Source organism: Peromyscus californicus, unplaced genomic scaffold (assembly GCF_007827085.1).
Source record: "Peromyscus californicus insignis strain IS unplaced genomic scaffold, ASM782708v3 Scaffold_9__1_contigs__length_137607984, whole genome shotgun sequence".
NCBI classification, from domain to species: Eukaryota; Metazoa; Chordata; class Mammalia; order Rodentia; family Cricetidae; genus Peromyscus; species Peromyscus californicus.
Genome location: NW_026294617.1, coordinates 73084407 through 73110539, shown reverse-complemented (window position 1 = coordinate 73110539; position 26133 = coordinate 73084407). Strand labels below are relative to the sequence as shown.

At 44.9% G+C, this 26133-nt stretch overlaps 1 protein-coding gene across 3 annotated transcripts in view; it reads left to right on the top strand.

Moving 5' to 3' along the window:
* The window catches only part of Gabpb2 (GA binding protein transcription factor subunit beta 2), a 38777-nt gene that overhangs the window by 2689 nt on the left and 9955 nt on the right, over positions 1-26133 (top strand). For 2 of the 3 annotated variants that reach the window (XM_052730787.1, XM_052730786.1), the window contains exons 2-5: positions 7141-7280; positions 9219-9386; positions 9923-10117; positions 15649-15799. In XM_052730787.1, the coding sequence (XP_052586747.1) occupies positions 7173-7280; positions 9219-9386; positions 9923-10117; positions 15649-15799 (622 nt within the window). In that variant the 5' untranslated portion in view covers positions 7141-7172. Of the gene's footprint in view, positions 1-7140; positions 7281-9165; positions 9387-9922; positions 10118-15648; positions 15800-26133 lie in introns of those variants that run through there. The other variant, XM_052730788.1, reaches the window with a different exon arrangement.

Below are 26133 nucleotides of genomic sequence, written 5' to 3'. Positions count from 1 at the left end.
TTCCCAGCAGGGTGTAGTGGCGCACACCTTTAATCCCAGCGCTCGGGAGGCAGAGGCAGGATCTCTGTGAGTTCCAGGACAGCTAGGGCTACAGAGTGAGTTCGAAGCCAGCTAGCGCTATACAGAGAAACTCTGTCTCAAAAGACAAAAAATAACCCTTTTCCCCTAGCTCTTGGTATTGGCTACTTTTGGAAGGTCCGGCACAAGCAACCCTACTCCCTCGTTGGTTTGAAACGGGGTTTTGTGACACTGAGGCCAACCTCCAACTCACCATCACCCTGATTCAGGTTTCCCAGAGTGACTTCATTTGTATTTTTTTTTTTTTTTTTTTTTGGTTTTTCGAGACAGGGTCTCTCTGTGTAGCTTTTCGCCTTTTCCTGGAACTCACTTGGTAGCCCAGGCTGGCCTCGAACTCACAGAGATCCGCCTGGCTCTGCCTCCCGAGTGCTGGGATTAAAGGCGTGCGCCACCACCGCCCGGCCATTCATTTGTATTTTGACACTCCCCCCTCACCAGACTTGTCTCAAAACAGTTTTCTGTGAAGATAGCTTTGATACATTTGTTGATCTCAACTCTCCCTCATTACCATAATGATCTATTCAGATTGCTCTGATCTGATCCCATGTTGGAGAGTGACAGATGTCAAAAGTTAATAGCAATAAAACCTCATAGTTAATTTTAAGCAGATAAGAGTTATAGACGGATTGGCTTTTAAATCAGGCCTGCATGGAGTCTATTCTTGTGTTGGAATTCTGTTTCTCCTGCGGGTGAAGCCCTAGCATCTCAGAAATGCTTCTCACCTTGTTTTGTTGGTGGTTGTACTTCTACAGAATGTTAGCAGCCAACAATTAAAAAGCTTCACCAAAACAACCAACAAGAGCAAATGTTTAATGAAAACTAGCTTGAAAATTAAGTATTGTTTATAGGTGTGTTCCTTAAGTGATCGGTGTCCAATACCTTTTAATCATTAGAAACACTGCTTGGAGTGCGCAGTGTTAGGGCATGTCTAATGATCTTTGTTTAAAGCAGCTAACTAGTCAGTACAGTTAGGAGCACGTGAACACAGGCCTGGGAAGTTCAGGAAGCACCACTAACAATTCCCATCAGCTTGGCCCCCAGAGCATCGATCCTAAACCATGCATCTTGGCTTATACAGTACAGCAGGCATATAAATACAGCTGACATGTAAAGGAGCCAGCAACATTTGGCATCATTACACAGAACTATACAGAAATTTTCTATATAGTAGCTCAGCTTGTGCTCATTAAGCAAAATTTAGAATCTTTAGTTCCCTAGGTCTACAACACCAACAAAATCCAATCTTAGACCTTCACAAATTTAGTAATTTAGTGAGAGCGACCACAGGCTCATTTCTGGTGTGTTTCATGGGTACAAAACAAAATACTTTCATTCTGAGGCCAATAGATGGAGGTCAAGGTTTCAAAGAGCAGGATTACCCAAATGGCATACTTTTTATTTTGTATTGATCTTCTAAAATTAATTAATTAATTAATGTAATTTTTTTATGTAGGAGTGCTTTGTCTGCATGTATGCCTGCAGGTCAGAAGAGGGCACCAGATCTCATAGATGATTGTGAGCCACCATGTGGGTGCTGGGAATTGAAGTCAGGCCCTCTGGAAGAACAGCCAGTGCTCATAAGGGCTGTCCTGGAACTCGCTCTGGAGACCAGGCTGGCCTTGAACCCAGGGATTCACTTGCCTCTGCCCGTCAAGTGCTAGGATTAAAGTTGAAAAGAAATCTTTAAAAAGAAAAAAATTTATCTTGCCAGCAGTGGTGACACATGCCTTTAATCCCAGCACTTGGGAGGCAGAGTGTGAGAGGTGGGGGGCTCTCTTTGAGTTCAAGGCCAGTATGGACTATGAGTTCCAGGGCAGTCAGAACTATAGAGAAACCTTGTTTCAAAAAAGAAACAAACAAACAAAAAAATTAGCAAAAAGTCAGAGTTCCTTTAAGTTTCTGTTTATGTCTTTTAAATGACCACTTTGCAAGCAGCTATTCTAAGGTGATTTTAGTACATTTAATATGCTATGTATTTGTGACTAAAATATGCAGAGTGGAACCTACGTATTACATAGACATTTGAAGAGTTAAATGCATGTAAATTTAGAACATGCAAAGGGACCGTTACGTGTTCTGTAGTATGCAATGTGCATCATATCTGGATTGTCAACATGTAAGATAGCCAATGAAATTCTTTGACACATAGAAACCCTGTCTCAGAAAAATAAAAATTTGAGACAGGGTTTCACTATGTAGCTCTTGGTTGGCCTGGACACTGAGATCCATCTGCCTCTGCTTGTACATGTGTCTGCTTGTCTGTACGTGCACCATGTGCATGCAGTGCTCATGGAGACTGCAGAGAGTGAGTCAGATATCCTGGAACTCCAGTTCCAAGGGCATGTAAGAGGCCTAGTGTGGGTGCTGGGAACTGAACCCGGGTCCTCTGCAAGAGCAGCAACTGTTCCTACTCTCCCAGCCATCTCTCCAGCCCCAGTATTTATTTGACTTTTAATTAGGTACGTGTGTCTGTGTGTGGGTGTGTGCATGTGTGCGTGTGTGAGTGGAGTTAAGAGGAGTGGCTGGTTCCATGGAGAGAATCACAGGCTCCAAACTGGAGCCCCTGAAAGAGCAGTGGTCCTTCAACTGCTGAGCCATCTCTTCATTGCCCTAAAAGATTACTTTCGCTGATAGGTTGATTTAGGGTGGGAGAGCACATGCCTTCAGTGCTCATGTGGAGGTCAGAGGACAACTTTCAGGAGCCTGCCCTCTCTGGCCACCATGGGAGTCCTGGGGAATGGAGCTTTAGCTGTCAGGCTTGGTGGCAAGTTCCTTGTATGCTGAGCCATCTTGCTGGTCCCCAAGCAGTTAGCTCAGTAAAATATAAAATCTCTGGACTGAAGAGATGGCTCAGTGGTTATGAGTTTGTGCTGTTTTTGCTGATTTTGGTTCCTAGCCAAGTAAGGTGGCCCAAATCCACCTATAACTACAGTTCTGAGGGACTGACTCTCTCTTCTGGCCTCCAAGAGCACATGCCCACAGACACCAGGAACAGATACATACAACTTTAAAAGTAAATATTAAAAAGATAAAAATAAAATAGCCACATTCAAAACATTACAACAAAATGTATTTTTTTATTAGCAATTAGGCAAATAGCAAAATTAGTCCATTTTTACATTCAGAAAATATATGTATATTCCATATGGATCAAAGCCCAGAAATCATGCAAAAATAACTCTATATACAAGCCAATCCTAAAATGTATGTTTTGTATTTACATTTTAAAATTGCAAGAAAAAAAACAGTTTAGAAATTTTCTGAGAGCCAGATGTAGTGACACACACCTTTAATCCCAGCACCTGGGAGGCAGGTGGATCTCTGTGAGTTCAAGACCAGCCTGGTCTACAGAGTGAGTCTCAGAGACAGCCAGGGTTTTGTAGAGAAATCCTGTCTTGAAAGAAAGAAGCCTCTGGAATAAAGTGACCCTAGCAGCTGCTGGCACCATTCAGCCTCTCCTCTCCATTGGCAGTGAGTGGATGACTGTTTTCTCCTGGCCATGGCTTGCCAAAATTGTTACCATACGTGTTAGGGTCAGAGCTTGGGCCTTAGCATCCCTAACAAGCTAGGCTTGGCCACCCATCCTCAAATATGTCAATTAAATTCACCATTACTAATGAAAAGCAGAAAAGTATTTGTTCAGTGTGGCCACACTGGAAAGAGATCCAGTGACACCGTCTGTTTGGGGTTCTGACATACATGAATTTTAGATTGATAGAAGGTGTGTATGCATAACTAACCATTCCTGGTCAAGGTGTGGCCCCAAGTACTGTCATTGGCTCCTGGCTCCGGCAAGGTGGTCTGACAAATTGTCAGGACTATGAGATCTTTCTGAGGTGACAACTTCCTCTGCCTGGCACCTGGGCTCAGCCTTTTCCTTCTCCCCAAATGAGATTCCGGGGGAGTTCCAGTGTAGTCCATTGTCTCTGTAGTCTGACAGCAGAGGAGGAGCACTGGTCTTTTTAGACTCTCTATTCCTGTGGGGATAGTTGCACAGGAGTTGCAGGCGTGAACCAGCAGGTCTGGCCACACCTAGCTGTTTTAATAGCTTTTCCAACTGATGGTAGGTATTCTTTGATGCTACACCTAAGCTTGGCAAGTAGTCATTTTTTTGTGGTCTGTACAGCCTCATGCATGCTAGACAAGCACTCTGTCATGTGTTACATTGCTCACAAGACATGCGGTCATTTCTCAAAAGTCAGTTGCAAGATTGATCATTTAGCTCGGTAATACCTGGGGTTTTGTCCTCTGCACCAGGAAAAAAAAATAGTTGCAAGGGCTGAAGAGATGGCTCAGCAGTTTAAAGTATTGGGTGCTCTTCCTGTGGACATAGGTTCAATTCCCAGCACCCACATGGCAGCTCACAACCACCTGTCACTTCAGTTCCAGGTGGTCTGGTGCACTTTTCTGACCTCCAGAGGTCACTGCATGCAGGTGGTGCACAGACACACATGTAGGCAAAAGTAGTCATGCACAAATAATTTTTAAAATAATACAAGAAATCTGAAGCCATACCAAAAGAATTTTTGTGTTGTGTACCTTAAAAACAATTGTCTGCCTTATACTTTTATTTTTGGCTGTACTGGGACTTGAACCTAGAACCTTGCACATAGTAAAGAAGTGTTCTACTACTGAGCTGTTTTTTACTATTAAATTTGTGGCAAGTCTCACTAAATTACCCAAACTATGCTTGAATTCATATTATAGTCCAGATAGGCCTTGAACTTTTGCATCATCGTGCTTAGATTAAGCCCAGGGCTTTGGAATGCTAAGCAACCCTCTTTGAAATGAGCTCTCTTCTAGCCTTTGACTTGTTTTTTGAAATAGGAGTCTCATGATATAGTCCAGGTTGGTCTCAAACTTGGAATCTTCCTGTTGTAGCCTCCAAGAAACGGGAATTACTGCAATTACAGGCCTTTGCCTGGTGCGTGTGTGGAGGTCAGAGGACAGCTTTCTGGAGCTACTTCTCTCCTTTTACCACGTGGATCCTGGGGTCAAACTCGGGTTGTCAGACTTCGGAGGTGTCTCCTAGGTGATTTCTGCCAAGCCTGATGACCTGAGTGGACAGAGAGAACCAGCTCCTGCAAGCTGTTCTCTAACACACACACACACACACACACACACACACACACACACACACACACACACACACACAGAGAGAGAGAGAGAGAGAGAGAGAGAGAGAGCAGGAGAGAGAATGAAAAAATAAATGTAGACTGGCCCTCCTGTAGCCCAGGCCTGCCTAGAACTCACTGTGGAGCTGAAGGTGACTCACTGTGGAGCTTCTCATCCGCCTGCCTCCACTCCTCGGTCCTAGTGTTACGGTGTGTACTGCTTTCAGAGCAAGGACTGTCTTAAATAGCACCTACCTTCCCTGCTAAAGCACATGGCAGTGAATACAGTAAGTTTATTTCACAATTTGTTTTGGGCAAAGGCAACAGCAATTATACCCTCTGTGATATTTTCACTGTCATTGCAAATGCTAAGATGCTTGAAAAAAAAGTCAAATGATACCTTAGTATTATAGCAAAAATAGTTTGCTGTATTACAGGATCACATGGATCCCTGTAAGGTTATTTAGTATGGCTCAGGAGCCATAAACCACATTTTTGAACTGCTGTCCTAAGCAAATCACTGGCTAGTGGGAGTTTTTTCTTGCATGCTGCCTGTGGTAATGCTCGCACATAATCTCAGTACCTGGGAAGTGAAGACCGGAGGATCAGGAGTTGAAGGTCATCCTCAGCTACATGATGAATTAAAGGTCAGCTTGGGCTACCAGAGTTTCTGTCTCAAAAAAAAAAAAGTTTGTTCTCTGTAAACGTTGATTGGCATTATATCATTTTGCCATAGCTAGAAAACAAAAAGATTAACAGCTGCAATTCATTTTTTAAAAGATGCTTCTTAGTAGGGAAACTGAAAACTCCCTAGAGTGGGAGGGGTTCCCAGAGAGGACTGCTTCCATGTGCCCTGCCCAGTGTTCTGTTTAAAGTATTTCATTTATTATTGTTGCTTGTGTAGGATGCATGTGCACTGCACGCATACAGAGGACAGCTTATAGTCAGAATCAGTTCTCTCCTCCTACCAAGGATTCTGGGGGTAGGACTCAGGTCATCTGGCTCGTATGGAAAGCGCTTTGACCTGCTGAGCCGTCTCACAAGCCCTGCCTGGTGCCTTTATGTCTTCCAGAGGGCTTGGCTTGAGACCGAGGCAGACCTTACTGAAATTGGTCATTTTTGAGCTCATCAAAGGCTGAGTCAATGAGGAGTCTACACACCCTGTACTGAAACGATTAGGCCTTACTCATCCAATCCACTCGTGTGCTACAGGCCCTGTGTTTTTTTGTTTGTTTTTTTTCAGAGCTGAGGACCGAACCCAGGGCCTTGCGCTTGCTAGGCAAGCGCTCTACCACTGAGCTAAATCCCCAACCCCTACAGGCCCTGTGTTAAGGGGAATTAACTCAAACTTTCTGTCAAGCAGCAGTTTTACAGAGAGGTACCCTTGTGCCTTGCCTAGAAATCAGGGTGCAGATTTTGAACTGTGTTCTTTAAAATTCTATTCCACCACTGAGTCTGGTGATGAAAACCTGTAGTCCCAGCTACTTGGGAAGTTGAGGCAGGAAGATCACAGATTCAAGGCCTACCTGAGCTGTGGTGTGAGTTTCACACCAGCCTGAGCAATTTATCTAGGTCCCTCTCAGAATAAAAAAGGGCAGGTGTGGTGACACTAGCCTGTAATCCTAGCACTTGGGAGTGGAGTCAGAAAGATCAAAAGTTCCGAGACTGTCCTTAGCTACATAGCAAATTTGAGGTAGTGTAGGCTACATGAGCACCTGTCCGACAGACACAGACATCTTGTGAACACATTCACTGTGGTTTTGGTGGTATGTGTCGATAGCTAAGCATTTAGGGTGTGGAGGAAGGAAGATTTTTGAGTTCGATGCTTTCATGGGCTACATAGTGAGTTACAGGCCAGCCTGCATGACAAAACCATGTCTTAGAGAAAACAAACAGAAAGCAAGAAGACGTCTTACAGACAGCTGCTTTCCTTGTGTTCACATTGCAGCTACCTGGATACCGTGGTTCCTATGCATAAAGATGTCTCTGGTGGATCTGGGGAAGAGGCTGCTAGAAGCTGCAAGGAAAGGCCAAGATGATGAAGTGAGGACGCTGATGGCGAACGGAGCCCCGTTCACCACAGACTGGGTACGTTTACTGGAAGGCCCCAGTCGGCTCCAGTCACGCCTTAACCTGCCCTAAGGCTGAGCAGGCGGGGTTCCCTCTCCTGGGTCCTTCCCTACGAGGACTTGATTTGTGACGCCTGTTGACTGCATCCCCTTCTTAGTTTTCCAGTGTGAAAGTTACCTGTCAGTATATAGTGTATTGTAAGCTGTTAAACAGTGGGAATTTTTCCCTTTTATTCTCTATTTTTTTATTTGCAGTTGTGATGGTGTCCTAGAACTTGGGAGGCAGAGGCAGGAAGACCTCTGAGTTTGAGGCCATCCTGGTGTACATAGCAAGCTCCAAGACAGCCAAAGCTACATGAGATCCTATCTCAAAAAACAAACTAAAAAAACTCCCCAAAGTGGTCCACTGACCTTCACACTTATACACCTGTGTGTGTACATGCATACACATACATGCAAATAAATCTTACAAATACCAGGCATAGTTGTATACATCTTTCTGTTTGTTTGTTTTTGTAACAATCCTAGATGTCCTGAAACTTGCTTCGTAGTAGACCAGGCTGGCCTCAAACTCACAGAAATCCTGAGTGCTGGGGTTAAAGGCATGGCAGCACCACTGCCAGATAGTTAGATACATCTTTAATCCCAGCACTTGGGAGGTAGAAACAGGAGGATTAACCATGGCTTAAAGACTCTGTCACAGGGGAAAAAAGGTGCAGGGGGCAGGTGGTGGTGGTGGCGGCGGCGGCGGCGGCGGTGGTGGCGCACGCCTTTAATCCCAGCACTCGGGAGGCAGAGGCAGGCGGATCTCTGTGAGTTCGAGGCCAGCCTGGTCTACAGGGCGAGTTCGGAGACAGGCTCCAGAGCTACACAGAGAAACCCTGTTCTGCCTGCACACCAGAAGAGGACCCCACATCTCATTATAAATAATTGTGAGCCACCATGTGGTTGCTGGGAATTGAACTCAGGACCTGTTTACTCTTAACCTGTGAGACATCTCTCCAGCCTGTGTTCACAGATTTTCTACACATTGGCTGATGTTAACAATTTTTATGATGGAGTGATGATTATTGTAGTATGAATAATTCATAACTTCAGGGTCCAACTGGTTCTCTTTTTATTTGTTTATTTGTTTGTTTGTTTTAAGACAGGGTCTCTCAATGAAGCCCTGACTGTCCTGGGCTTCCATCGCACAGAGATCTGCCTACCTGTGCCTTCCAGGTGCTGAGGCTAAAGGCACATGCCACCATACCCAGCTCAGAATACTCTTTGTTTGTTTGTTTATTTTTTCAAGACAAGGTTTCTCTGTGTAGCTCTGGCTGTCCTGGAACTCACTTTGTAGAACAGGCTGGACTTGAACTCACAGAGATCCACCTGCCTCTGCCTCAAAAGTCCTGGGACTAAAGGCATACCCAACCACCGCCCAGTTTAGAATACTCTTTTTGATACCAAAAAAACCCCAAAAAACTATCTTGTAAGCCATGCTTAAAATCCCATCCTTTAGTGAGTCTTACCCAGTAAATCTGCCTGACTTAAAATCATTATACTTTACATTTATTTAATTTGTGGCCCCTTTAACTGCCCATTAACATATTAATTTTATGTATTTTTATTATTTTTAATTATGTATATATGTGTATGTCTATGTAGGCATATGTGCACGTGAGTACAGGTATCCTTGGAAACTAGGATGTTGGATCACCTGCAGCTGGAATAACAGCTGTAAATTACCTAACATGGGTGCTGGGAACTGAACTCAGTGCTCTTAACCACTGAGTTATCTCCAGCCCCAGTATATTTATTTTTAAATTTTATTATTTATTCAGTCTTAGCTGACCAGTAAGATTCTTTCTCTAAGGATGAATACTATGGGATTCGTTTCTTGTTCAGATATCTCTGTCCAGAAATGATACGGCTCTACACACAGTAGAATTCAGTGAGTACTGTCTCCCCACAGCTTGGAACATCGCCTCTTCACCTTGCAGCCCAGTATGGTCATTATTCCACAGCAGAAGTGCTCCTTCGAGCAGGCGTTAGCAGGGATGCTCGGACCAAGGTGGACAGGACCCCTTTGCATATGGCTGCCGCTGACGGACATGCGCACATCGTGGAGCTGCTTGTTAGGGTAAAGCAAGAATTGTGGTGGGACTATGTTGAAAAACAGACATTCGCCTCCCATAGCTTTTCTTAAATAGTGGTGGGAAGACTTGAGAGTTGATGGTCATTAAGTTGCATCTCTATTTATTTATTTATTTAGATTAATTTATTCACGAAAATTGTGTCTCAAGAGTTGTGAAGATGAGTTTGTTTTTTAAAGGCTAAACAGATTTTATGATTTTTCTTCACTCCTTTTCTGTAGGTGTTCTCTGTACTTGTGCCTATTTTTTTTCAGGCCCTACTCAGCTTTCTGCTAATAAATGCAACAAAATCTGTTCCTTCGCCCTTCCTCAACCATCTGTTAGAATTTCCCAGTGATGTCCTTAGCAGACCCACTCATTGGAAGCATAACGTCTCCGCATTCAGGCGGACTTGAGAAATGTTTTTAGCCTTTGATAGTCCTTAAGTGAGGACCAGAGTGAACTAGTGTCCCTGTTGTTCTAGGATCTTACGCCTGAGCTCCTGTAACCAACAGCTACTGAAAAGTTGTTTTTTGTCTGACAGAGCGGTGCGGATGTGAATGCCAAGGACATGCTGAAGATGACGGCCTTGCACTGGGCCACAGAGCACCACCACCGAGACGTTGTTGAATTACTTATCAAATATGGAGCCGATGTCCACGCTTTTAGCAAATTTGATAAGTCTGCCTTTGACATAGCACTGGAGAAAAACAATCCTGAGATTCTGGTCATCCTTCAGGTATGGTTCCTTTATATTCCCCAAAGTACGCTTCAACTTACAGATTATTTTGAGAGAGCTGAATTAAAACAGAATTTCCCCCATTTTATTAAAAGAGCACTTCTAGCCTGCCTCACTCATGTGACTCTGTATTAGCAGCTCTCTCACACACACACCCCTAGTGGAGACAGGGTCTCAAGTAGCCCAGGGTGATCTCAGATTTTGTATGTAGCTAAAGATGACTCTTGATCCTCCTGCCTCTGCCTCCCGTATGCTAGACTTACAGACTGTACTGTTGTGCCCGGCTTTTGTTCTGAGACAGCCTCCCTGTGAAGCTAAAGCTGCCCTCCAAGCAGGCCTGCACTTAGTTGTTGTTTTTAAAGGATTATAGAATGTCCTGAATCGTTCCTGGTAAGCAGAGAAGAATATTTTCAAAATACTCAGTGCTGACATCGCAGAGCAGAACTCTACAAACCTTTTCTTGTCCTGAGAGTTGCCCAATTTGTGAATAATTTTTTTTGCTTCTAAAAATGAATTAAATGGAAAAATGCAGCCAGAACAGGAAGAACATCTACTTGACTATCTGTGGTGATATTGTGTTCCCCAAAATATTGTGCACCCTAATAAACTTATCTGGGGTCAGAGAACAGAACAGCCACTAGATATAGATCCCAGAAAATGGTGACACCACACACCTTTAATCCTAGCATTCCAGAGGCAGAGATCCGTCTGGATCTCTGTGCGTTCAAAGCCATACTGGAAACAGCCAGGCATGGTAACAAGAGCCTTTAATCCCAGGAAGTGATGGCAGGAAGCAGAAAGGTATTTAAGGCATGAGGACGAGGAACTAGAGCCTGGTTAAGCTTTTAGGCTTTTGAGCAGCAATTCAGCTGAGATGCATTTGGATGAGGACTCAGAGGCTTAAAGTCTGAGGAAACAGGATCAGCTGAGGAATTGGCAAGGTGAGATTGGATGTGGCTTGTTCTGTCTCTCTGATCTTTCAGCATTCACCCCAATACCTGGCTCCAGGTTTGTTTTTATTGATAAGACTTTTTAAGATTCATGCTACAACTATCCATTGTTTTCTCTCCATTAAAACGTCCATTTCTAGTTAAACTAAACTAAAAGTCACGGCTGGGCACTTTGATCCCAGCATTTGGTAGATCTGCTGTCTCTCCCTACTGAGTGTGAGTTCCAGGTCACTTTGGTCCACAGAGCAAGTTCCAGTCCAACAAGGGCTACATGGTGAGACCCTGTCTCAAGAAAAGAAAGGAAAAAAGAATTGTTGCTGCTGGAGATATGGCTCAGCAATCAAAAATACTTACCAACAGGCAATGGTGGTGTACACCTTTAATCCCAGCACTTGGGAGGCAGAGGCAGGTGGATCTCTGTGAGTTCAAGGCCAGCCTGGTCTACAGAGTGAGTTCTGGGACAGCTGGGACTGTTACACAGAGAACCTGTTTTGAAAAACCAAAAATAAAGAAATAACAGAATACTTACCAGTCTTACAAAGGACCCAGGTTCATTTCCCAGCACCCACATAGGGAAGTTCACAACTGCCTAATTCCAGTTCCAGGGCCTCCCATATCCTCTTCTGCCCTCCATTGGCACCTGTGCACACATGGTACACATAAACTCATACAGCCACACACACACACATATATACATATGCACATTAAAAAGAAAAACATTTTAAATACGAAAGTCACTCTCCAGGGCTGGGAGATTGCTTAGATGAGAAGGTGTGTCTTGTGAACATGAGGAACTGAGTTTGATCCCCAGAACCCATGCACAGAAGCCAGGTGTGGGGCCGTGAGGTGCTCAGTGGGTAAAGGCCATTGCTGCCACTTCTGACAGCCTGAGTTTAGTCCCTGGTACCCAACTCTAAGGAGAAACTCAACTCCTGCAAGTGTCCCCTGACCTGCTGTTGTGGGACACTTTTCCTGGGGACACACAACACACACTGTCCACTCACTCCAGAAAGGGAGCCCATGACAGACCAAAGTAACCGTGTGTTGCACCAAAATCCAATTTGGTGAAGCAATGAGTTTTGATTGGGGTTATTAACAGAAGTGTGGATGAGGGGATCTCACAAGGAGCAGGGATAACATAAAAGCAGCTCCATCACCAGAACACCCACCCCAGGGTGGAAGACTGCAGCCCTCTACTCCACTGTCCGGCACCTAACTCCACATTCCTAACGTCTCTTTCTGGAGTGGTGGTCAGTCTCCACCCCAACAACTATTCACTCCTTTTTACACTGTTGGTAGGCCCTCGAGAATCTTCCAGACCTCTGTTCTTTCTCTGATATGTGGCTTTCTGCTGGTCAGCCTCTCCTTGCTTTCTGGAGCAGATGTTCCAATTTAGAGGGAATGTTGCAAATCAGAGGAATTCATGCCTTAGAATTCATGCATGTGTGTGCCCTGGCACACTAGTGCCACATGTACACACACAACAAAAAATTGTAATTAAAACATTTGTAAAACAGCTGTGGAAACAGTGTACTTATAATCTCAAAGTTGGGGAAGCAGAGAGCTTGCTGGCCATCCAGCCTTGCCTACTTGAACTCCAGACCAGTGAGAGACCTTACCTCAGAAAAACAAGGGAGATAGCATCTGAGGAACAATAGTAAAGGTTGTCCTCAGGCTGCTCCCTCCCACACATACATGTACATACAGTCACTGTCCAGTCAAGGTGGCACGTCTGTATAATCCACCGTTATGGATTATCTGTTGATAGGAGGAGTGGAGTTCAAACTCATCTTCAGCTACCTAGCCAGTTTAAGTCCCACCTGGACTACTTGAGACCCTGTCTCAAAAAAACAAAATCCGGCCGGGCGGTGGTGGCGCACGCCTTTAATCCCAGCACTCGGGAGGCAGAGCCAGGCGGATCTCTGTGAGTTCGAGGCCAGCCTGGGCTACCAAGTGAGTCCCAGGAAAGGCGCAAAACTACACAGAGAAACCCTGTCTCGAAAAACCAAAAAAAAAAAAACAAAAAACAAAACAAAATCCAAATCAAGAAACAACCGCCCTGCACCTGTGAAGTGTCTGTGTGATGCCTCAGTGTGTGTCTCCCCATACCCACACAGAGGGAAACAAACACCCAGACCTGAAAGGCAGAGACCCTTACCTCCTCACTTCTCCACAAACACACACACTCTTCACCTGTCCCTACAAAGACAGATCCTGAAGCCATCAAAAATTAAATTCAGCCGGGCGATGGTGGTGCACGCCTTTAGTCCCAGCACTTGGGAGGCAGAGCCAGGTGGATCTCTGTGAGTTCGAGGCCAACCTGGTCTACAGAGTGTGAGATCCAAGATAGGCACCAAAACTACACAGAGAAACCCTGTCTCGGGGAAAAAAAAAAGTTAAAAAAAATTAAATTCAAACAAGCAAACAAATTAAATTTGGGGATGACTTGGTGGGTGGGGCGTTAGCTGCCACGCCTGACAACCTGGTTCAGTCCCCAGAGCCCGTGTGCTGGAAAGTGAAAACTGACTGCGACCCTCATGTGTGTGTGTGTGTGTGTGTGTGTGTGCACGCGCGCACACTGACTAAAAACATGTAGAGCCAGGCTGGTGGCACACGCCTTTAATCCCAGCACTCAGGAGGCAGAAGCAGGTGGATCTCTGACTTCTAGTCTGGCCCAGTGTATATACTGAGTTCCCAAACAGAGTTACACAGAGTCTTTTTTTGGAAGGGGAGTGTTTCAAAACAGGGTTTCTTTGTGTGACTCTTCCTGTCTTGGATCTCGCTTTGTAGACCAGGCTGGCCTCGAACTCACAGAGATCTGCTTGCCTCTGCCTTCTGAGTGCTGGGATTAAAAGGTGTGTGCCACCACCATCTAGCTTACACAGAGAGTCTTAAAAAGTAAATAAATAAATTTAAAGGCAGGCAGATATTAATTGGATCAGTGAAATGGCTCAGGTAGAGACACCTGCCAAGTCTAGTGACCCGCGTTTGATTCCCTGGACCGTGTGGTGCAAGGTGCCAGTGGTTTGCTGGCCTCCCCACACACAAAGAAATGTGGTTAAATTTTTAAATTATATTCATTTTTCAGGAAAAAAAGTTACTCTATTCTAGAAAAAGCACAAACCAAAAACAGAGATATGAAATAACATGGAATGTTTAAAGAAAACTTGTAGTACGTATCTAGAGAATGAGCAGTGGGCCTGGAGTTTGGGAATGGCAGGTGCTCGGGAGTTATACATGTGGTCTTGTTACATGCCTAGTGAGGCAGTTTCTTATGTGGGCGATGGGACATAGTAGAAGCTTTTTCTATTTTATTTTGTATGTTTTTAAGACGGTCTCCCTATATAGCCTAGTTTTCCTGGAAGTGGCTTTGTAGACCAAGGCTGTCCTTAAATTTACAGAAATCCACCTGCCTCTGCCTCCTGAGTGCTGGGATTAAAGCTGCACCACCACCCAAGGCCGAAGGTTTTTTGAGTGGGCGTTGAAAGATGATCTTGTTGTGTGGCTCTGCTTTATCTGGTACTTGCTATATAGCCTGTGCTGACCTCAGACTCAAGGTAATCCTCCTGCCTCAGCTTCTGGAGTGCTGGGATTATAAGTTTGAACTGCCACATCTGAATTTAGAAACTCAAATCTGGGATTTGTGTGATTGTTTTAAGAAATTAATTGGAGTTGGCACACACATTGGACGGAGAAGACAATGCTAAATAGCATGATTGCTCTCATCAGGCCAGGCCAGCCTGCCTGTGAGTGCTTCACTGTGGAAGCTGGAGAGGGTGCCAGTAGCAGATTGAAGAAAGAGTTACAGTATCCGGGAGTGAATAATCTGTTTCAATTGAAGTTCTCAGTCAAGGGATAATTCCATATGAAAAATAGCTGCTGTGCATTCTCAGTTTTTGTTCGTTTTCATGACATGCTTTTCCAAAGACTGGTTATTCTCCTTAACTTCCAGTTATTGTCCAAAGTCCTTTGTAACTGGACTTTTTAGTAGTTACGGTGTTTGTAGAAAACTTGTGAGAGTGAAACTAAAAGATAAGCATCTTTTCATGTGGTGGAGCAGACATCCTCGGAAGCAAGAGTGTAGCATATGGAATTAGACTTGGAAATCTGCTACTCATTTACCTGCTTGTTAGGTGTTCTCTGAGGGATTTCTTCAGTGGCAGAATGGAACAGGTTGTAGGCTGAAACCCTAGAGAATACTGTTCTCTGCAGGGATCTCCTGCTAGCACCTTGTCTTGCAGATAATTGATCACAGAATATCAGTGCTGCAAATTACCCCTTAGACTGTCCACACCAGTTCCTTCCCTTCTTTTTTTTTTTTCTTTTTTTCTCAAGTTTAAAAAAATGCAGAGAGGTTAAACGAAGCATGTAGAAGGCTTTGTGAATCGTGCACCTTTGCTTTCTCAAGCAGAAACAAGCTTGGGAAGCAAGCTCATACGTTGCTCTAGTTGGAGAGGAGCAGCAGTCTTAGCTCCCTGGACATTGTATACCAGGCTAGTTCTGCTGATGGAGCTCTGGTGGGAGGGCCGTTCAGTGACTGTGACTGAGGTTCTGACGGAAATGTCCTGCTTTGTTTGCTAGGAAGCAATGCAGAATCAGGTGACCATTACCCCCGAGAGAGCCAACCCAGTGACTAACCCTGTGACTGTGACTGCTCCCTTCATCTTCACCTCTGGAGACGTTGTCAACCTCGCTAGCTTTGTTTCTTCAGCCAACACCAAAGCAACCTCAGGTAAAATCTGGTAATGAGACATCTATTTGAGGCTTAAAAATGAGCAGAATCCCATTTTCCTAGACATGAATGGTTATTCCATCTGATACCCACTCTTATAAAAAATATTCCCTAAATAATGCTGGGATTAAAGGTCTGAGATAGAACACTTGCTGCATGTATAAGCCATACGCTAAACCTCCAATACCCCAAATGCAAAAGTGAAGCTGTTTCTCAAACTTGTTTTTCAGTGTAGATGCTGAACTCAGGCCTCCCTCACACGCTGGGCTGTGCTCACAGCCCATTCTTTCCTTTCTCTGTTTGCTATTTGTTTGGTTTATTTAAGACAGCATCTCACTGTAATGCAGGATGGCCTTGGACTCATTGTATAGTTCATGCTGGCCTTGGACTTGTAGCAGTCCTCTGTCTCAGCTTCCTAATTGCTGGGATTATATACCACCATAGCCAGCTTTATGATAACTTTTAAAGCCAAGGCTTTTTTTCTTTCTGGGAAAAGGAAGATTGAAGGGAATTATAGTCAAAGGATTATAAATGAACACTGTTAAAAACAAAATAGTCTACACATTTATGTGTCAAAAAGTTTGCCTCCAAAAGAATTTTTTTTGAAAGAAAGAAAAGAAGGCCGCACCTTACCGGGCATGGTGGTACCTGTCTAGAACTCCAGCACTCAGGAGGGGAGGCAGGAGGAGCATAGTTCAAAGTCAGTATCTGTTACATTAGGCCTTGTCTCAGAATCTAAGTGAGATAGTCCAGGCCTTTAATCTCGGCACCCAGGAGGCAGAGGCAGGGGAATTTTTCAGTCTCGAGCCAGCCTGGTATACATAATAGACAAACGGTTGAGCAAACAGGAGGTTATGCCTTGGGCTAAGATACAGCTTGGTTATTGATGTGTTTGCCTGGCATGTGCAAAGCCCCATCGCTCCAGAGACCGCTCGATAGCACACACGTGATGGCGGGCGGGCGCTGCAGAATCAGAAGTTCAAGGTCACCCTCAGGGTTCAAGGTTAATTCAAGGGGGAAAAAACTGTACCTGAATCTAAAATGGAAATATAAGTTTCTCAGTGTGGTACTGCTGAGGGAAATAATTAAATATTCTTAATTTAAAACAGAAACAAAGCTAGGCCTTTAGTTCCAGCACTCGGGGAGCAGAGGCAGGTGGATCTCTGTGAATTTGAGGCTAGCCTGGGCTACAGAGCGAGTTCCAGGACAGCCAGGGCTACACAGAGAAACCCTGTCTTGAAAAACAAAAAAAAAAAAGAAGTAATAACAGCAATAAAAAAATCAACATAGAATAAGTATAAAAAAGGCACATGTGATTATTTGAATAAAGTAAACATTCGTTCATGAGCATGTATTTTGCTCGTGTGTGTGTGTGTGTGTGTGTGTGTGTGTGTGTGTGTGTGTGTGTGTGGTTTTTGCTTGTTTTGTCTCATTATATACTTTAAACTGGCTTACTTTAGCTCTCCATCACTGAGATTACAGGTTTACACTATTCTGCTGAGTTTGGGATATATACACACACACACACACACACACACACACACACATACATACACACACATATATATATATGCATGCACATATATATCTTAATTATTATTGTTGTTGTTGTTATTTAAAGCAGAGAAAAATACTCGCTATCACTCATTTGACACCCTCATGCTTTTGGAGGTGGGAGGATGGGAAGTGCCGAGACAGGTCTTGGAGCCTTGGATGGCGTTAAATTTGTAATCCTCCTGTCTCCACCTTCCCAGTGCTGTGATTGCAGGTGTGTGCCACACACCTAGCCTGAGGCCTGCATATTTTAAACTCTAAAAAGGAGCAAATGAGCTTGTTTTCACCATTACCTTTTGTAAATATGTGTTTTGTGACAGAGGAAAGTGCATCCTCAAATAAATTTCCAGTTCTTGACTTTTTTCTGTTTTTGACTTTTCAAAAAGTAAAAGGAAGGCTAGGTGTGATGGTGTGGTGACTTGACAGCTCTAATCAGAGCACCAGGGAGGCAGAGGCAAGAGCTCTGTGAGTTTGAGACCAGTCTGTTCTACTCAGCAAGTTCCAGGCCAGCACGAGCTACACAGTGAGTCCCTCTTTCAAACAAACAATGCCCCCCCCCAAAAAAACAAACTAAATAGTAAAGTATGGTGATACTATATTTCTGTACTCCCAGCACTCAGAAAACGAAGACAGGAAGACTACCAAAAGTTTCAGGCCAGCCTGAGCTACATAATGAGAGTCTGTCTCAAATAAATAGAAAATGTATAACAGCAAATGATTAAAAATAAATAACTGGGCTGAGAATGTAGCTCACTGATACAGAACTTGCCTACCATGTACAGAACACTGGATTCAATCCTAGTACTTAAGAAAAAAAGGAGTAACTATATTCCCAAGCAAGCTGTAGAATACCAAAGGGAGGATCGTGAATGCATTGCTTTTTTGAGAGGCAGTGTGGTGAATAGATGTACAGAAACAGAATTCTGGGACTAGACAAGGGAGCTGGAGAGATGGTTCAGTGGTTAAGAGCACTGACTGCCTTACAGAGGACCTGGGGTTGGGGCCCAGCATTCTTTTTTTGGAGGGGGGTTTGTTTTTCAAGACAGGGTTTTTCTGGCTGTCCTGGAACTCTCTGTAGACCAGGCTGGCCTTGAACTCAGAGATCCACCTGCCTCTGCCTCCCAAGTGGGGGTTAAAGGCGTGCACCACCATCGCCACCTCCCAGCAGTGACTAACTAGTTTCTTTTCCTTGGGAAAACTCTCTTCCTCACCCCCCCACCCCTCCCCCAAACCCCCAACCCCCTCCCACCCCACCCTGGAGCTGAGGACCGAACCCAGAGCCTTGCGCTTGCTAGGCTCTACCACTGAGCTAATCCCCAACCCGGGGAAAACTCTTAAGTCTTGTTTACTGGTCTATAAAATGGGACTATAATAGCCAATTTTATGAATTTGTTGAGATTTTGGTTTGATTTTTGTAGTTTTTTCTTTCTTTTTTTAAATAATTGTTTGAAACAGTCTCATTCTGTAGTCTAGGCTAGTCTGGAACTTTCTATGCAGCCCAGCCTGGCCTCAAACTCTTGAGCTCCTGTTCCCCCGATTCTTCCTCCCTGTGGCCACCATGACAAGCTTGAGACCTTTAGTCGTGTCCGTTTATCGCGGGGCTTCAAAAACAACCGGTAAAGGAACTGAGGGCTAGAGCGGTGGTGTTTGAGCAGGAAGTCATGAGTTGGAAGTCCGGTGAGGTTATGTAGTATGAATAAGGGTGACAGTGTTATACCCACCAGAGGGCAATAGTGGTCTCCATTTTAGAAGCTATCTTCCTTTGGTCTTTTTTTGGTTTTGTTTTTTTTTTTTTGTTTTTTGTTTTGAGACAGGGTCTCTCTATATGGCCCTGGCCGTCCTGGAACTCACTACATAGATCAAGCTGACCTCGAACTCAGAGAGATCTGCCCTCCTCTGCCTCCTGAGCACTGGGATTTTTTTCAGACAGGGTTTCTCTATATATATAGTCCTGGCTGTTCTGGACCTCACTCTGTAGACAAGGCTGACCTGGAACTCATAGATCCACCTGTTTCTGCCTCCTGAGTCTGGGGATTAAAGGGGTGGACCACAACTGCCCAGATTTTAATAGACTTTCAATAGTCATTTTATATTACTTTGTCATCAGCTAGCCAATTCAGAAACTCAGCTTAATATACATATGCATATAATCAGAAATGTTTATCCCTCTTTTTATTTTATGGTTTGGGCATTATTACCTAGAAAATTTTTTTTAATAATTCAAAAATTTTGGTCAGACTTGTTAGCTAAAGTCTGTAATCCTGTCTCTTCAGGAGGCTGAGGCAGGAGGATCAAAAATTCAAGAATGTGGCTGGGCGGTGGTGGCGCACGCCTTTAATCCCAGCACTCGGGAGGCAGAGCCAGGCGGATCTCTGTGAGTTCGAGGCCAGCCAGGTCTCCAAAGCGAGTTCCAGGAAAGGCGCAAAGCTACACAGAGAAACCCTGTCTCGAAAAACCAAAAAAAAAAAAAAAAAAATTCAAGAATGAGCCAGGCGTTTGTGGGGCGTTTACCTACCAACCCCACAGCTCCCAGAGTTTTCTTGAGTGCGAGCAGCAGGAAATATTAGAAGGATTTATATTTCGGAGATAAACAGATAGAAAATAAAGGATAGCCTCAAGAGGGCCTGGAACCTTTTCCAACGGGCCCTGTCTCTGCCCCAGGGTTTTTATAGAGACGCCAAGGGGTGGAGCAAAAGATCTCCTCCCCCAGCACAGCCAAGTGCAGACCATCCCAGACACCTGCACTCAGGCCCGTGGTCCTAATCATCCTCTATGCGGACCTGCTGGGTAAAGCCATGAGGAACCTGAAAACGGACTCCCACAGGCGTTGGTGGCACACGCCTTTAATCCCAGCACTTGGGAGGCAGAGGCAGGCGGATCTCTGTGAGTTTGAGGCCAGCCTGGTCTACAGAGCAAGATCCAGGACAGGCACCAAAACTACACAGAGAAAACCCTGTCTTGAAACAAACAAACAAACAAAAAAAAATTCAAGAATGGGGCCCACAAATGGCTCAGTGGGTAAAGCATATGCTGTGTGAGCTTGAGTTTGATTCCCCAGAACCCACATGGAGGTGGCAGACCCAGTACTTGGGAGTCAGATGCAGGCAGATCTCTTTATTTTGAGGCCATCCTCATCTACATACCAAGTTCCAGGATAGTAGCCTTGACTACTATAGTCAAGGCTACATTGAGAGATCCTGTCTGAAAAAAAATTTTAAATGAACTAAAAAACTAAAGTATCAATATTCTCTAGAAGAGCAGCCAGTGCTCTTCACCACTGAACATCTCTCAGGCCCCTTATTCCTTTTGACAACAGGGTCTTACACCATAGCTTAAGCCAGCCTGTTACTTAGTGTAGGCCAGGCTGGCTTTGAATTCTTGGTAGTTGTCCTCCTTAGCTTCCTGACTTGTGGGTTTCAGGTATGAGACACCATGCTAGCTTCAGGTTCTGACATCCTCCTAAATGTGTTCTGATGCTTTGATTTCTATAAACTGCTGTGGGGTGTGGTGGTATATACCTATAATCACTGCCCTCTGGGGAGTCAAGACGGGATTATGGAAAGTTCAAAGCCAGCCGAGGGGCTGGGGTAATAGCTCAGTCAGTAAAGTACTTGTCTTACAAGCACGAGGACCTGAGTTCCATCCCCAGGACCCACAGGAAAAACTACAGGCATGTTGCCTTATCCTTGAAATCCCAGCAGCACTGGACAGGCAGGACCAAAACAGATAGATTCTTGGGCTTGCTAGCTGGGCAGCCTAGCCTATTTGGTGAGCTCCTGAGAGAACTCCTAAGCCAGTGAGAGAGCCTGTCTCCAAGTGAATAATCCCTAAAGAACAATACCCAGGGTTGCCCTCTGCCCTCATGGTACACACACACTCTCACATACACAACCAACCTGAACAACATAACTAGACTGTCTCAAGGTTACAACAAACTTATCCATGTTCTAAATAGATAATAAGATGCTACTAAGCTAGGTAATTCTAGTTATTGGAGAAATTAAAGCGGGAGGATTGAGTTCAAGGCCTGCCTAGATTACCAAGTGAGTTCAAGGCAGGCCTGATCAACTTGTTGAGATCCTGTCTCAAAATAAAAAGCAAAAAGAGTGAAGGATGCCAGGACATTAAGACCGAGATTGTTCCTTGAAGCCACAAGTTTTATTTAATGCCATGAAGAGACAGAGAACAGCCTGGTGTCAGCTTTGAGGTGAGTTCAGGCCCCAGCACTGAAGACAGACAGCACCGTGGGCCCTGATTTTCTCTCTTTAGGCTGCAGAATGAGACTGTCTCAAACAGGAGGCTGGAGAGGCGGCTCAGCAGTTAAGAGTGCTTACTCCTCTTGCAAAGGATCTGGGTTCTGTTCTCAGCACCCACATCAGAAGACTCAGAACTGCCTGTTGTAACTGCAGTTCCAGGGGATCCAGTGTCCTCTGGCCTCTGAGGGTACCTGCACACATGTGGTGCACATAACACACACATATGCATAAGTAGTTTTTTTAACCTAGCAAATTAGACGTGTTTTGATTGCTAATGACTTGATAGCCCCGTATGTTCCAACCCCCATGAAGGACTCCCTGGTGGCAGGACCATAGCTTCATTGTAGAGTATTGCTTAGCAAGCACAGAGCCCGGGTTTGATATCCAGTATGACCCCAACAGGAACAAAATGTATCTAAAACTTGGTTAATCATTGTCTCACTTGGGGAGGATTTGTGAGTTCTTACATTAGCCTTGCTGTGTCAGGCTAAAAGATAAGAAAAATGGGGACCTAACAGAACATTCTGGAATAACAGGCAGCTGAGTATTCCATGTATGGTCATTAGCAGGACACGAGGTCCTGGGCATTAGCACTGCCTGGTTCATGCCACTCAGCTCTCCAGATGCTTCATGACATCAGTGTCCACCCTCATCCCCTGCCCAAGTCATTGGTCAAAAGTTTTGGGGGGTTTGTTTGTTTTTAGATATAGAAGCCAGGCTTGGTGGTGCACTCTTTTAATCCCAGTACTGGGGAGCCAGAGGCAGGAGGATCTCTGAGTTCCAGGACAGCCAGGGCTACATAGAGGAACCCTGCCCACTCCCCCAGCCCCCAAAAAAGATTTGGAGCTGTGAAGAATACTATGCAAGCAATCTACCTTTTAAAATAAAGTTGATCCCCTACATGATGCCTGCAGTCCCAGGCTTGAAAGCCTAAGGCAAGAGGATCTGGGCTTTACAATGGCTCTCCCCCTCCCCACACACGAACAAAGGAGGCCAGCCTAGCCTGATCAGGGAACCTCAGGTCCCAGGGAGAGACCCTATTTCAGAAAACAAGATGACCACTTCCTGCGTAACAGCATCTGAGGCTGACCTCCACCTTCCACATGAACATAATATATACAAACAAGTATGCCAGCCGGTTGAAGGCTGCACTCTAGGTACTGCCCAGCCCACTGTCCTCTTGCAGTGTATTCAACAAACTATTCTCCCTCTAAAAATGTAATTATACATGTAAATAAATAAGCATGCGTGTGTGTGCGTGTTCGTGTGCGTGTGCGTGTGTGTGTGCGTGTGTGTGTGTGTGTGTGTGTGTGTGTGTGTGTGTGTGTGTTACTTTCTTTTTAAGACAGTCTCATTTAGCTTGGGCTGGCCTGGAACTTTCGATCCTCCAGCCTCTACTTTCTGAGTGCCAGATTTACAGGTGTATGCCCCGTCTGCTGGGAATAGAAACCAGGGCTCCAGCTGGGTAGTGGTGCCACAAACGCCTTTAATCCCAGCACTTAGGAGGCAGAGGCAGCAGATCTCTGAGAGAAACAAAAACAAATAAAACTTAAGGTTTTGAGAGATTTGTTTCCTTGAGACAGATTTTCACTCTGTAACTTGAGATGACCTTAGACTTGTAGTGATCCTTCTGCCTCCACTCTGGAGTGCTGGGACCACAGGTATGCTCCATCACTACATCAAGCTTCAAAACTTGAGGCTCTTAAGCATAGTTGCTCTAAAAGGTCAGTCTGTCTCTGTCCTGCTGATGAACATCAGGACGGCACAAAGGTCAGGAGGAGTGTTGTCCCCTCACAGCTCTGCTTGTGAGGAGGTGGGGTTTGTAAGCCTGCTTCCGAGGAAGCCTGGAAGATCAGCCTTGGGAGTGCATGCCATCAAGGTCTGGGTGGGTCCTGATGCTGGCATTGGAGGTGGCAAGAGCACAGAGAAATGAGAGAAATGCAGTGGCCCTGTGCCACGCACGTTAGTCTACTGTCATGGAAAAACATTGTAAAAGACATGCTAACACTTGGTTATTTTGTGGAGGGTGTGGAACATGTGGAAACAAGCGCATGTGGAATCAGCAGACAGGTTGAAAGAGGCGGCTCTCTCCTTCCACATGTGGGTTCTGGGGCCCAGACTCAGGTCATCAGGCCTGGCAGCCAGCACCTGTCCCTGCTGAGCCCTCTCATTAGCCCCCTAAATTTTTTAACATAATTGGATTAAATCCATTTGGATTAGGGAAAAAATTAAGAATTAAGAAGTAAAAAGCCAAGGGTTTGATTTCCTTTGCCTCTCTTCTTCCTGTTGGACCTCTTTTTCCTTTTTTTTAATGGATTAGGTGCCCCCCATGTCTTAGCATTCCATTTCTCAAATCCCACCACCTCAATACTGTCCACACTTGCAGCCCTCACTGAGGCATCAACTCCCTTCTCCAGCTCACACAGAGAAATAGGCAGGTGGTGGATGTCTGCTGCTGAATTCAATTTCTTTTGTTATTAAATCTCCAACAGGTTCAAATTATATTAAATAGCAAAGAATTTTGCTGAGCATGGTGATACACTCCTTTAATCCCAGCACTCAGGAGGCAGAGGCAGACAAATCTCTTTGAGTTCAAGGCCAGCCTGGTCTACAGAGCGAGTTAGCACTACACAGAGAGACAAGGTCTCCAAATAAATAAATAAATAAATAAAGATATACTTGGATATGTACAAGAGAGGTGTGGCGGTATGTCAGGAGAACCCTACTGTGGTACACTTATTCTTACTGTTTTAGTTGGCTCCCTGGTTTGGGGTAAATCACTTACGTTCTCCGGGTCACTAGTGTCCTCATCTAGAATGGTGGTTGTGTTAGATTTCTACCATAGCATTCAGACTTGGTGGTTTCTTTGGGTGTAGATCATTGGAGTGTTTTGTTGTTTCTGAATTAGGATTTCATAACTCTCACCTCCTGCTTCCCTTGCCTCTACCTCCCAAGTACTAGGATTACAGATGCATGCTACCACACCCAGTTTATTCTTCCTTTCTGTGAGGTGCGAACAGTTCATTTTCATTGAGCTTCCTTGCTGTGTCTCCTATGGATGGGATAGCCCAGCTCCACTTCTGCAGAGTGACTTCTCGGTGACTTCCAGTCTGTGACTCCTGTTACAAAGCTCAGGAGTGGCAGGGATTGCTTCCCCTGGCAGTGCTTGGCCTAGGGGATAGTGACGACCGATGTCAAGTGCGCTCATACGTGTAAACCTCAGAAAAGGACCTGGCGCCCGCCCGTCGAGCAGTCTGTAGTGCGGCTCTTGTTCACGTGTCGGGGAGGAGCCACCTTCATGCAGCTTGGTTATTTGCTGTAGGTTTTACTAGTGCCTGTTAAAGGTCCCCATAGTCTCAAGTTAGCTATACTAATTTACAGTTGTTGTTCTTCAAGTTCATACATTTATTTAGACTTTCAAGATGATGCCTAAAAAATGGATTCTAAGGTTTGGGGGAAATAGAACATATCATAAACTGTAGGAGAAGTCCCAGTGCTCATTAGCCTGTTAAAGCTGGTGATACCGACCCCAAACAAAAGTTTAACACGCACACACACACACACACACACACACACACACACACACACACACTCAGGGTGAGTGTTTGCCTAGCTTCCACAAGGTCCTGGAGTCTATCACCAGTGCTATATAAGTCAGGCATGGTGGCTCACTCTTGAAATCCTAGTACTTGTGAGGTAAAAGCAGGGGGATCAAGGGTTCAAGATCACCCTCCGCTCCACTGTGAATTTAAGGCCAGCCTGGACTACCCACCCCACCGCCCCTAAAAAGTATATGTATAGCTTAGTTTTCTTTGAGATGGGGTCTCATGTAGCCTAGGCTGACTTCAAACTTCATATGTAGCTTAGAACTTGAGATCCTCCTGCCTTTGCCTCCCAAATAATAGGATTTTACTCATGCCCCACCATAACTGGAAAGTTAAGTGTATTTGATCTAGCATTTCAAAATGTATTTATGCATAGGACCTATCTTTTTTTGTTATTTGGGAGGTTTGTTTTGTTTTGTTTTGTTTTCTGTTTTGTTTCTCGGGCAGAATCTCACTACATAGCCCAGGCTGGCCTGGAACTCATGGCGATTCTCCCTCCTCAGCCTCCTGAGGGTTGTGAGTACAGCGTATGTTGCCAACTGCGCCCTAGAACCTCCCTTTGAACATTATTAACATCTCACTGAGGATATTTTTAGGAAATACTGTCCAACAGCATCCCTGTGTTCTTTTCTCCTGACTTACTATTCATTAAAGCTTTTCTGGACAGTCATTGTTGCTCAGTCCTATAATCCTGGCACTTAGGAGACTGAGGCACGCTGAGCCTGCTGGGGTACAAAGTAAGGCCCTATCTCAAAAAATGAACCAAAAAGCCGGGTGGTGGTGGCGCATGCCTTTAATCCCAGCACTCGGGAAGCAGAGGCAGGAGGATCTCTGTGCGTTCAAGGCCAGCCTGGGCTACAGAGTGAGTTCCAGGAAAGACACCAAAACTACACAGAGAAACCCTGTCACGAAAAACCAA